General features: G+C 35.6%; 1 protein-coding gene across 1 annotated transcript in view; it reads left to right on the top strand.

The window, feature by feature from the left end:
* The window catches only part of HCRTR2 (hypocretin receptor 2), a 117118-nt gene that overhangs the window by 97743 nt on the left and 5684 nt on the right, over window positions 1–13691 (top strand). The window contains exon 5 of the mRNA XM_028097808.2: window positions 11560–11780. Coding sequence (XP_027953609.1) covers window positions 11560–11780 — 221 coding nt within the window. The remainder of the gene's footprint in view (window positions 1–11559; window positions 11781–13691) is intronic.

Here is a 13691-nt window from a genome sequence, read left to right as displayed (position 1 = left end):
AATATTAGTCAGTCTAGTGTGAGGGAATAGTCAGTAAACTGTAATTGCAGAGGCAGAAGCAAAAGGTGATAAATCAAGTTCACACAGAAAAATAAAAAGCACTAGTGAAAGTAACTACATAGGTAAACATGAAAGAGAGTATAAATGTATTTTTCTTTGTAATACTTTTTTTCTCCTACTTAAGAGATAACAGCATAAAGCAATAATTATAAAACTGTAAAGATTCAGCTTGTAATGTAAAGATGTAATACAAAGAAAGGAGACAGGAATGAAGCTAGTTTGGAGCAAAACCTTTATACACTATTAAAATTAAATTACCATTAATCCAAATATTACTTAGGTTGTTGATTGTAATTCTCAGGGCAACCACCAAGAAAATAACTCAGAAAACTATAGTGAAAGGAAAAAAAAAAGAGCATTAAAATGGTATCCTAGAAAATACTTATTTAACACAAAATAAAGCAGCAATGGAGGAAAAGAGGAACAAAATAGACTATATATATATATATACAAACAAAGCAAAATGACAGATGTAAATTATTCCTTTTCAATAATTAAATTAGTAATTAAATAATTAAATTCAGTAACTAAATGTAAATGAATAAAACACTCCAGAGATTGGGAGAATAGATCAAACGAACAAACATAAAATGATACAACTCTATGCTATCTTCAAAAGACACATCTTATATTCAAAGACAGAAATAGGTTAAATGTAAAATAGTGGGGAAAAATGTTTACTATGCAAACACTAACAAAAGAAAGCTGAGGTAGCTGTAGTAATATTAAAGGAAATTTTACCAAAACCGTGACTGTCAGGGCAGCTGGCTGGCTCATTCAGTGGAGCACACAACTCTTGATCTTGTGGTTGTGAGTTTGAATCCCATGGTGGGTGTAGAAATTACTTAAAATTTTGGTGGGGCACCTGGGTGGCTCACGTGGTTAAGCAATTAACTCTGGGTTTTGGCTCGGGTCATGATCTCAGGCTTATGGGATTGAGCCCCATATCAGGCTCCAAGCTCAGTGGGGAGTCTGCTTCTCTCCCTCTCGCCCCTCCTCTGCAGTCTTGTGCATGTTCTCTCTAAAATAAATAAATAAATCTTTAAAAAAATGAGTAGATAAAAGTCAATGAAACTGAAAATTGGTTCTTTGAAAAGATAAGAGATAATTACAAGAGAAAAGAGAAAAGATTCAGATCACTAAAATCAGAAGTAAAAGAGGGACATTATCACAGATGTTACAGAAATAGAAAGAGTAAGAGAATACTGTTAAAGAGGGCACGTACTGAATGGAGCACTGGGTGTTATACACAAACAATGAATCATGGAACACTACATCAAAAACTAATGATGTAATGTATGGTGATTAACATAATAAAATAAAATAGAATACTATGAACAATTGTATGCCAACAAATTAGATAGCATGATAAAATGGACAAATTCATAGACACAAACTACTGAAACTGTCTAAAGGAGAATTAGAAAATCTGAATAGACCTATTACAAGTAAAGAGGTTAAATTAATAATAAAGAAATTTCCCACAGAAAAACCCAGGTGGCTTCACTGTTGAATTCCACCAAATGTTTAAAGGATAATTAACACCAAACCTTCACAAACTCTTTGAAAAAACAGGAGAGGATGAAACACTCCCTACCTCATTCCATAAGGCCAGAATTACACTACTATTAAAACTAGACAAAGGGTATGTGCTATGGTAAGCACTGTGAATTGTGCAAGACTGTTGAATCACAGATCTGTACCTCTGAAACAAATAATGCAATATATGTTAAGAAAAAAAAAAGATAGCAGGAGGGGAAAAATGAAGGGGGGGAAATTGGAGGGGGAGATGAACCATGGGAGAGGATGGACTCTGAAAAACAAACTGAGGATTCTAGAGGGGAGGGGGGTGGGGAGATGGGTTAGCCTGGTGATGGGTATTAAAGAGGGCACGTTCTGCGTGGAGCCCTGGGTGTTATGCACAACCAGTGAATCATGGAACACTACATCAAAAACTAATGATGTAATGCATGGTGATTAACATAACAATAAACATTTAAAGAAAAAAAACTAGACAAAGATACCACAAGAAAACTATAAACTAATATACTTACGAATATAGAGTAGTATACTCAACAAAATACTAGCAAACCAAACCCAATATGTAAAAAAAGGTTATACATGATGACCAAGTGTGCTTTAGCTCAGCAAGGCAATGTGGGTTTAACATATGAAAATGAAGCAGAGTAATACATTAGCAGATAAAAGACAAAATCCACATGACATGATCATCTCAATAAATGCAGCAAAAGCTTTTGACAAAATACAACACCCTTTCAAGATAAAAGCACTTAACCAAATAGAAATAAAAGAGATTTCTTCAATTTGATAATAAGGTCTACAAAACCCCACAGCTAACATCATATTTAATAGTGAAAGACTGAATATTCCCCTCCCAGGGTCAGGAACAAGATAGGGATGTTTGATCTTATCAGTTCTATTTAATATTGAATAGTACTAGATTCTATCCAAGTCAGTTATTCAAGAAATAATATTAAGAATAATAACAAAATGCATCAAGAATGAAAAGTAAGAAGTAAACTAACTCTATTTGCAGATTACATGATACTGTATATAGAAAATCCTAAAGAATCCACATGCAAAAAAATTAAGAGCAAGTTCAGCCAGTTTTGAAAATAATAGATCAACAAAAATTAATTTCATTTCTATAAACTAGCAAAGAACAATCCAAAAAATGGAATTAACAAAACAATTCCATTTAAAATAGCTCTAAAAAGAGTAAAACATTTAGCAATAAGTCTAATAGAAGAAATACCTAACATATACAATTACATAGTATCATTTAAAAATTAAAGAAGGACTACATAAATGAAATGACATTTCATGTTCATGGATTGGAAGACTTAATATTGTTAAGATAGAAAAATTCCTCAAGTTGATCTATGGATTCATCACAATCCTTATCAAACACCCAGCTGTCTTTGTTTGTTTTTGAACAAATTGGCAAACAGTAATAAATCAATATAAATATGCAAGGGATCAGGAATGGCCAAAATGATCTTCAAAAAGATGAACAAAGTTGGAAAACTCACTTCTCAATGTCAAAACTTATTATAAAACTAGAGTAATCAAGATGGTATAGTATTTGCAAACAGACAGTCCTATAGATCGATGAAATAGAATTCAAAGTCTGGAAATAAACCCTTATATTTATAGTTAATTGATTTTTGACAAGACTCTCATCACAATTCAACAGGGAAAATCATAGTCTTATCATCAAATGGGGCTGGGACAGCTCTACATACTCAAAAGAATGGAATTGGATGTCACCTTACACCACATATAATACTTAACTCAGAATAGATTTTAGACTTAAAGATAAGAACTAATACAGATCTTCTTCAACTTACAGTAACATTACATCCCAATAAACTCATCATAAATTGAAAATAACGTAAGTCGAAAATGCATTTAATACACTAACCTGTATAGAACATCATAGCTTAGCCTAAACCACTTTAATGTGCTCAGAACACTTAAATTAGCCTACATTTGGGCAAAATCATCTAACATAAAACCTACCTTATAATAAAGTATTGAGCATCTTATGTAATTTATTAAGTACTGTACTGAAAGTAAAAAACAGAATGGTTGTAAATTTATCAATTGTTTACTTTCATGAATTCATGGCTGATGGGGAGCTGAAGCTCACTGCCACTGCACAGAATCATGAGAGAGTATCATACCACAGTAACTAGCCTGGGAAGAGATCAAAATTCAAAATTCAAAGTACAATTTCTGGATGTATATTACTTTTGTACCATCATAAATTCAAAAAATCATAGGTCAACCATTGTAAGTCAGAGGCCCTCTGTGCTATGAAACTCTTAGAAGAAAACACATTCATTTTATGTCTGTGGTCAGACATCATTATGACCTTGGTTTAGGCTAATGGTTTTAATGACACCAAAACCACAAGCAAAAAAAATTTTTTTAAATAGATAAATTGCATGCTATTGAAATAAAAACATTTGGGGTGCCTGGGTGGCTCAGTCAGTTAACTGGCTGCCTTCAGCTCAGGTCATGATCTCAGGCTCCTGGGATCCAGCCCTGCATTGGGCTCCCTGCTCAGCGGGGAGTCTGCTCCTCCCTCTCCCTCTGTGCTCTCTCTCCCTCTCTCTCTTTCAAATAAATAAATAAAATATTTAAAAAAGAAGAAATAAAAACATTTGTACTTCAAAGTATACCACGAGGAAAGTGAAAAGGCAATTCACAGAATGAGAGAAAACATTTGCAAATTAGATATATGATAAAAGACTTATATCCAAAATATATAAAGAACTCTTCTGATTCAACAATAAAAAGAAATAACCCATTAAAAGCAGCAAAGATTTGAATAAACATTTCTCCAAAGAAGATACACAAATGGCCAATATGCACATGAAAAGATGTAATTATTAGGAAAAGAGAAATCAAAACTACAGTGAGATACCTTTTCACACTCAACAGGATGGCTGAAATAATTTTTTTTAAAAAGATAATTATTGGTGAGAATGTGGAGAAATTAGTACTCTCATTGGAAACGGAAAATGGAAAATGGAAAAATGTAAAGGTAGAAAATGATGCAGCTACTTTGGAAAATGGTTTGGCCCTTCCTCAAAATCTTAAAGGATTACCATGTGACCTACCAGTTTAATCCTTAAGTATATAACCAAGAGAATTGAAAATATGTCCACATAAAAACTTATACATTATTGTTCATAGCAGCATTATACATGGTAGCCAAAAAGTGGAAATAAACCAAATGTCTGTTAATGGATGAATGGATGTGGTTTTTGTGTACAATGGAATATTTTTTTAGCTATAAAAAGTAATGAAATATTTATACATACTACAACATGGATGAATCTCGAAATTATTGTTAAGCGAAAATAGCCAGACACAAAAGACCACATATTTTTTATGATTCTGTTCACATGAAATGTAGAGAATAGGCAAATTTATAGAGCCAGAAAGATTTGTAGTTGCAGAGGGTAGTAGGATAGGGCGATGGGAAGTGACTGATAATAGGTTTGGAGTTTCATTTCCAGGTGATGAAAATATTCTGGAATTAGTGATAGTATGATAATTGCACAACTTTGTTCATACACTAAAACCTACTTAACTGTATCCCTTAAAAGGTGAATTTATAGCATATAAATTCATCTCAATAAATGTTTTTTTTAAAAAGAACAAAAAATAATTTTTTTTTAAAGATTTTATTTATTTATTTGACAGAGAGAGACACAGCGAGAGAGGGAACACAAGCAGGGGGAGTGGGAGAGGGAGAAGCAGGCTTCCCGCGGAGCAGGGAGCCCGATGCGGGGCTCGATCCCAGGACCCTGGGACCATGACCTGAGCCGAAGGCAGGCGCTTAACGACTGAGCCACCCAGGCGCCCCAAAAAATAATGGGTTTTTAAAATAAGAAAAAAATTAAAGATGGAGGCAATTCTTTTAGGAAATTGTTCTGCTCAAACTCGGGGGAAGGACAAAAGGTTAGACACAATTCAACATGTTGATGCAATGAGAATATATAATGGGAACTATCCAAAGGTTGCGACTAAAGATTTTAAGGTCCATAGAAATACAGATGCATGAGAGGACCTAGTCAGTAAAAACCATTTATTTGTTGGATTCCAGGAAGGAAAGGAGAAGCCAGTTTCTACAAAGAAGAGCTAATTGTGTGACGGAGTAATGTTGAGAGACAATACATCTGGGGATGGACAAAGGACAGGAGCCTTGAGTTTGGGAGTTGGGTGAGAGAATCATGGACAGCAAGTTGTAGTCCATACGGGTTGTCTGTAGAACCTGAAACTAGAGCTTTCTATTTTGAAAATGAAGTCAAGAGATGGGACAGATAGAATAGTTATGATCCTCATCATTCAGATTTAGCATGCTCATCTAAATTCTAAAAAGTCTTGCTAGGGTTAAAAAAAAAAAATTCAAGAAGTCATAGAGTTAAATGGAAAAAAAGTCACTGGGTCTTGGAGCTCAGTCATTCTCAAATGATAGTATAAGGAATAAGAAAAAGTCCCATTGTTCCTGCCAGACAGAAAGAGAAAGGTAGAGATTATTGTTTCATATGAGATAGCACCTACCAAGTATCAGTTATACTCTATTATGATAAAATAGGTAATGAGCTAAAGAATGGAAGAAAGATAAAGAAGACCTGTCCTCCTGGAGCAGGCATTTTTAAGTACTAAGAGAAAACATCACCCTAACTCTCAGACTCTTCCAGTTACTAACTTAACTCTATGCTCTTCCACCTCTTCCTAGCTAAAATTCATGGTATTTCCATTTGTTGGCTCCTTTCCTTACCACCTCCCACCCTCACTGATTTCTCAGCCCACTTTATTCTTATTCAAATCCTATCATTACACTGGAACAGCTCCCACTTGAAGTCATCAATGATTTCCAAAAAATGTTTCCCTAAGGATTTTTTCCTTGATCATTTGCCAGCATTGAATAATGTTGTTCATGGTTTCACTGTTTACATAATACTATAGCCCTCCTAATTGTCTTTCTGCTTCTCTTCACTTTGAATATTTATAATCCCTTCCCTGGCTGTTAAGTGACTTTTTACTAGGTTCCTTCATAACTGCACAGAATTATTTTTGGTGATATATTTTCCAAGTGTTTTTTTAATGAGGTGATTTCCCAAATTGTATTTATCAGACTGGTCCTCTTCTTTTTTCTGATATATACACAATCCCATATACACACATATACATATATATATATATGTGGTTTTTGTATATGTATATGACTTTACTGTAAATCCCAAAATCCGATGATATGAATTTATTAAAGGATATGTTAAAGGTTATGAATTAACAGCCAGTTAAAGAGATACACAGGGCAAGGAGCTTCCATGTCCTCTCCTGGTATGCCATTTACCCATATGTTCACCAACTTGGAGACTCTCTGAAACCCATTGTCCTTTTGGGTTTTTATAGAGGCTTCATTATGTCATCATGATTGACTAAGTCATTGGCCATTGGTTGATTCAGCTCCAGCTCCTTTCTCCTTCCCAGAGGTCAGGGGGTGGGACTGAAATTTACCATCTTTTAATAGTTGGTCCTCCTGGCAACTAGTTCCTGACCTTAAGTTACCTTCATTAATAAGACACCCATTTCACCTTTTACGGCTCTGAAGCATTTTCAGGAACTGTAGATGAAGACCAAATATATCTGGGAAATATATTTTGGTCATCTGAACCATGAAATATATGTTGTAAATCATTTTATCACAGAAATACAAGGGATTGTTTATTGATTTGGGGTCCTGCATATTGTTAAATTCAGGTATTCTAGTAGAGTTTTGGAAATTCCTTAGGATTTACTTTGTAAGCAATATGGCTCCTCAATAAAATCAATCTATATACCTTTTATCTATTTTTCTTGTTTTCTTTTACCAGCTAAGACATACAGTATAATGTTGAGTAGAAGCACTGAGAAAAGACTTCATTGTTTTATTCTCAGTCTTAAAGGAAAGTGTTCATATTTTCCCATTAGGTAGGATGATAGCTGAAGGCTTTTTTATAGATGCCTTTTACCAGGTGGATAAAGTTTCCTCATCTTACTAGTTTACTAATTTACTGAAATTTTTATCATGAAAAAGTGTTGAATTTTTCAAATGCGTTTCCTTTATTTATTGAGATGGTCATATTTTTGTCTCTTATTCTGTTAATATAAATTGCATTGATTAACTTTTGAATGTTAAATCAACACTGCGTTGCTGGAATAAATCTAATTGATTTGTTTAGTGAATTTTATTATCCTTTTTGTATATTGCTAAGTATGATTTGATAACATATTTTAAGGAATTATTCATCTCTATTCATGAGAGATATTTAGTCAATTGTTCTCTTTTGTTGCCATGTCTTTGATTATTAGGGTATCTGTAGTATTATAAAATTATTTGGAAAGTATTATTGTTTCTTTGAATTTCAGAAAGAGTCTACATAAGATCTATATTATTTATTTTTTACCATTTGATTGAATTCATTAATGAACCTATCTGGACCTGGAGTTTTTGTTTGGAATCATGGTGCCAATTTTGGTAATCTTTGTTTTTCAAGGTTATTTATCCATCTCACTTAAGTTTGCAAATTTATTCATTATTCATAATATCCTGTATTCTTTTTTAATGTATGCAGCATGTTTCCTTTTTCTTATAAATTAATCCTAGTCACAAATATGGCTTAAGAAAGGGCAGGTTTCAAGGTCCATCATTTACATGATATTTCCAATTCATAATGGTGGTAATAACTCTTCCAAGATGTATTTTCATATCAAAGATGATTTTAAAGTTTATTTACAATAGTGGAATAAAAGTGGACTGTGTGTGTGTGTGTGTGTGTGTGCGTGTACGCATATGCACACACATGCTTTACACAGCTGGATTGTTGAGCCCTTCCTGAGATGGCAGGGGAAGACCTTCCTACATGGACAGCGTCCCAGGCTGGATTTCTCAATGCCCTTTTGTATGATTATTATTTCATCTAACTAGGCACATATTTAAAAATTTACTGTCTTCCATAACACATTGTGTTGAAGTTTATAAATGGAAACCTTATTTCAGAATGGGAAAAGATGAGCTTTGCAGTTAGACAGACCTTAGTGCCAATTCTGACTTGTTAGATATAGACATGGATATTTTATTTAACCTTTCTCAATGTCAATAATAGAATTTCTAAAGTTTAAATGATCTCTGAGAGATCATTTAGAAAACAGCTCAAGATCATGTAGCAGACATTTATAGGGTTACTCATGCTACAGTTTTTCTGGAACTTTCCAACATCCATTGTGGTTTCTCCTCAGTTATTTTATAAATGACTATTTAAAAAGAGACTCACAGAGGAGGAAGGATCCTCAGTGTCCTCCCCACCCCCAATCAGTAATATATATAAGAAAATTTATAGGACCACCACTTATGTGAAAAGTTCAGGCTACATAAAAGAACATAGAGAGGGGCACCTGGGTGGCTCAGATGGTTAAGCGTCTGCCTTCGGCTCAGGTCATGATCCCAGGGTCCTGGAATCGAGCACCACATCGGGCTCCTGGCTCAGTGGGGAGCCTGCTTCTCCCTCTCCCTCTGCCTCTCCCCCTGCTCATGCTCTCTCTCTCCCTCTCTGTATCTCTGTGTCTCAAGTGAATAAATAAAATATTAAAAAAAAAAAAACAAAAAACAGAGAGAGCCAGAAGACAGTTTATCAAACGTTTGTCTATGTAAGGGCAGGTTTTCATTAACTTCATTTGTTTCTTTTTGAAAGAGAATAGTTATGGCTAAAAGGAACTCCATATTAATTTGTGTAGAAATCAAAGTAAAACTCTTCTTGCAAAGATTATCTTAAACACACCTGGGTCTTGTGATGTATAAAGCACAGCATCCGTCCAACGTGCATTCTGAGAGAGCACAGGAACACATGGGTCTGTCCTGGCTAGCAGCACAGAGATAAAAACAATTGAATAATCTTAACAGAACATAGAAGACCACGGAGTCTTACTTAGAACCAACAAACGGCTATGGTGTGCTTGTTGGCACATTTTCCTCTTAAAAAATTATGCGTGCTGAATTTTACTGTTTTGCTCACTAAACTCTATCAATCTTCATGAGCTTATAATTAAGAAAATATTACACTTGGAAGGACTCCCTGCTATTATCAAATAACTTTGAAAAGAAATGGAAAAGTACAAGTTGTATAACTGTTGTTACAAATTCCAGCTATTTGAAATGTTAATGTAATACCACAAGGGATTCTCACTGTTTGTATGCATTTTATTTTTTTAATTTGTTTTAAAGATTTTATTTATTTATTTGAGAGAGAGAAAGAGTAAGAGAATGTGAGCACGAGTGGGGAGACGGGCAGAGGGAGAGGGAGAAGCAGACTCACCACTAAGTAGGGAGCCTGGTGGGGGGAGGTGGGCTTGATCCCAGGACTCAGAGATCAGGACCTGAGCAGAAGGCAGAGGCTTAACTCATGGAGCCACACTGGGCGCCCCTGTTTGTATGCATTTTTAAGGGCCAGACTGGATCACAAAATGGGTTTCAAGTAATTTCATAACAGTAAATAGTAAGCAACAGAGAATATTTTATTTATTTTTTTATTCTCTTCACTCAAGTTTTCTTTTTCTTTTCTTTTTTTTTTTAAGATTTTTATTTATTTGACAGAGAGAGAGAGAGAGAGACAGAGAGAGGGGGAACACAAGCAGGGGCAGTGGGAGAGGGAGAAGCAGGCTTCCCACTGAGCACGGAGCCCGATGCGGGGCTCCATCCCAGGACTCTGGGATCGTGAACTGAGCCGAAGGCAGACACTTAACCGATTGAGCCACCCAGGTGCCCCTTCACTCAGTTTCCGTTGGCCAAACCTGAGAAACAAAATCTAATAAAAAGCACTAGGTAGTTAAGTCCTATCTGTCCCTCTGGCAGCAGATGGCAGTATTGATGCATGAAAAAAATGCTTTCGAGTTACTTTTGCATTACCTGTTACCTTTCCCCTCTCTTTATACTGAGGTATCTGAGCTGAACAAGAATTCCCAATCAGATAATATGGTTGTTGTCCTTTTACATCTCTTCTTTGCCAGTTTTTATTTCTCTCTCCTTTTAATTAAGAATTGGCTTTGGTTGTTAGTTTGCTTGTTTTGTTTTGTTTTTAAGAGCAGTTTTAAGTTCACAGCAAGATTGAATGGAAGATACAGAGGTTTCCCAAATGCCCCCTACCTCCACTTAGGAAGTGCCTCCCCATTATCCATATCCCTCACCAAAGTGATACATTTGTTACAACTGATGAACCTACACTGACATGGAATCATCCAAAGTCCATAGTTTACCTAACGGTTCACCCTTAATATTGTACATTCGTGGATTTGGAGAACATATCCAAAATTCATCATATAATGTATAATGATATGTATCCATCATTACAGTACCATACAGAGTATTTTCATTGCCCCAAGAATCCTCTGTGCTCTGCCCACTAGCCCCCCAACACACCCCCCACCACTCCCAGGCAACCACTGCCTTTCTACTGTCTCTCTGATTTTACCTTTTCTAAGATGTCATGTAGTTGTAGACTTTATGGTATGTAGCCTTTTCAGATTGGCTTCTTTTACTTAGTAATATGCATTTAAGTTTCCTATCATTTTTCATGGCTTCATATCTCATTTCTCTTTGGCACTGAATAATATTCCATTGTCTGGATATACAACGTCTCTGTTTCTAAAGAGGTATCTTTCCCATTTGTAGCTCTCTTTAGACCTTGACAAAAATGGGATGTTTCAACTTGTTTTCCACCCAAACTCCTATCTGATACTCAACTGTATTACTCAAGAACATATTCAACTCAGCAAACACTCTGGGGGAATAGGCTCTTAAGCCTGTACCTCTGGATACAGGCATCCAAAACACTCTCCTTCCTGTATCTTCTGGTTACTTCTCCACAGGGAAGTGGAACTTCCCTGAGTCAGGTGGCGATAAATAGTCTCTGCTCCCTTTAGATACCTGGAACATCATCTGTAGTTCAGAGAAAATGGAAGCCCCTGCAGCCTGCTTCACAGCCTCGAGGGCCAGGACAGCAGACCAAGTCCAGGATTAGTGCTGTGGCCGCTGAAATAAAGCAGATCCGAGCCAGACGGAAAACAGCCCGGATGCTAATGGTTGTGCTTTTGGTGTTTGCAATTTGCTATCTACCAATTAGCATCCTCAACGTGCTCAAGAGGTAAAGTTCTTCTATTATTTGAAAACAAAGTGACTGTTATTTCTTAATTCTTAGTGAAGAAGTTTTTTTTTCTTCTTAAGCCAGAGAAAAATCTAAGCCCTTTGCCTAGATAGTGTCAGGCCAGATAACTCAGTGTGTTGTTGTTCCTAACAGGTAAGTTGGACAGCCTTTTAGAGTGCTCAGACTTTACATGCCTTGTCCATGGAAGTTCTCTGTTGAATGGCAGACATAAAACAGATGTTCCCCTGACCCCTTCAAGCTAATTGCTGAGCCTTAGATGCAGAAAAAGTTCTAATGCAAAAAGAAAAGAAAAGAAACAACAACAACAAAAAACAAAATAAAAAACAAAACAAAACAAAAACCAAAAACCAAAACCAAAACCAAAACCAAACAAAAAAACCTTATTTACAACTTGGAGTTCTTTTTTGATCAGAACAGATTGGGTTTTACAAACTTTGTTCTCATACATAGGGAATTATGACAGAATTCTATCTAAAGGATAAAAAGAGGGGTGTTTTGTTAGCATTCTAATTATACTTAAAAGTGCATTTGTGAGCACACACACAAAAATGGAATCAGGGCTCATACTGTGTTTTGAATGTTTAAACAGAAAAAAAAGCCATTTCCTCAAGTCACTGAATCAAGAGCTCAGGGTGACTATTAATAAAAATTAGCACGAAACTTTTCAGTGAGAGAAAGTGTGTTATTTTTTAGGCTGCAGATACACTGTTAAGTTAAAAACAATGGACCAACAAGAACAGCCAACGCAGGGGCTGTGGTACACATGAACTTCACAGTCAGCCAACTTTATTGGGAATTATCATAACTGTTGCAAACAGACTGGCCCCAAGGTAATAGTAATTTTGTTTGTAATAGGCTTCGAACTTAAACTAGGATTGCTCCTCTCACTTTTCCCTGATTCAGAGTCAGTATCATATTCCTCACAGCTGGAGACTCTGGAGAGCGGCAGCTTTGGCTGGAGTCACACACGCAAAAGGTGGTAAAACCGGCTGCAAAGATTCCTCATTCTTCTTGGCCCTTGTTTTTGATTGCTTAATAACTCTCCCAACGGAAAATGAACTTTTGTTTAGTAATATTATTTAGTACAGACACAGCCTTTAAAGAATGAGATATTCAGCAGCGTGGGGCCTTGAGATACATCCTGGCTCACAAGAAACTGAAAGCTACTTTGCCCTCCATAGCTCTTCATGATTTCGGTCTTATTTTCCTTGACAGAAGAAATCCCATACAAATTTATTCGATCTTTGGCTAGATGCTGTTTTCTACTCTTAAGAACCTTATAAACATGCTATGATACTGAATGATTTTCTCTCATTTTTTTTTAACTTTTTGTACTTTTATGGTACTTTGTCTAAATGCAATGAAAGACTGCTCATTGGGATTCCCTGCGTCTCGGCACTTGGACTGGTCCTTTAGCTATTTCCAAATATCTACTTGTCCATAATATTTCTCTTCTTTTTCTAACTTAAAGACCTCCCTTTCCAAGGAAAATAAACGGCAAGAAGAAAGTCTATGTTAAAATATTCTCAATTTTTTGAGCATTCTGCTCTTTTCCACAAAACTTGAGAAAAACACTCCTTTTCTTCAAATGCTTATCTCTTTGTTTGCCCTTATAGGTTATGCTTGTATTTTCTTTCTCTTACCAATACATTCCTAAACCCTTTTCCTTGAAGCAATTTTTTGCCTGACTAGTTAAACCCAGCTTCTTTAAAGCAGTTCTGGTTTGTCTAGGATTTCAAAGATATATTATGCTAGAGGGTCAGAACATACCATTAATTCCATTTGCCCATGTTATTTCACTCCATATCGTATTTTTATAGAACTCCAGTACTCCACAGAGCGTCACTTTATTTCAGAAATGCATTTCTATTGTGGGCACCATCGTGTGTA

The sequence above is a fragment of the Eumetopias jubatus genome, unplaced genomic scaffold (genome assembly GCF_037043125.1).
Source record: "Eumetopias jubatus isolate StellerSeaLion01/CBP00866 unplaced genomic scaffold, mEumJub1_p1.0 scaffold_6, whole genome shotgun sequence".
Taxonomy (NCBI): Eukaryota; Metazoa; Chordata; class Mammalia; order Carnivora; family Otariidae; genus Eumetopias; species Eumetopias jubatus.
The sequence above is the reverse complement of the archived record's forward strand: the minus strand, read 5'-3'. Positions and strand labels throughout refer to the sequence as shown.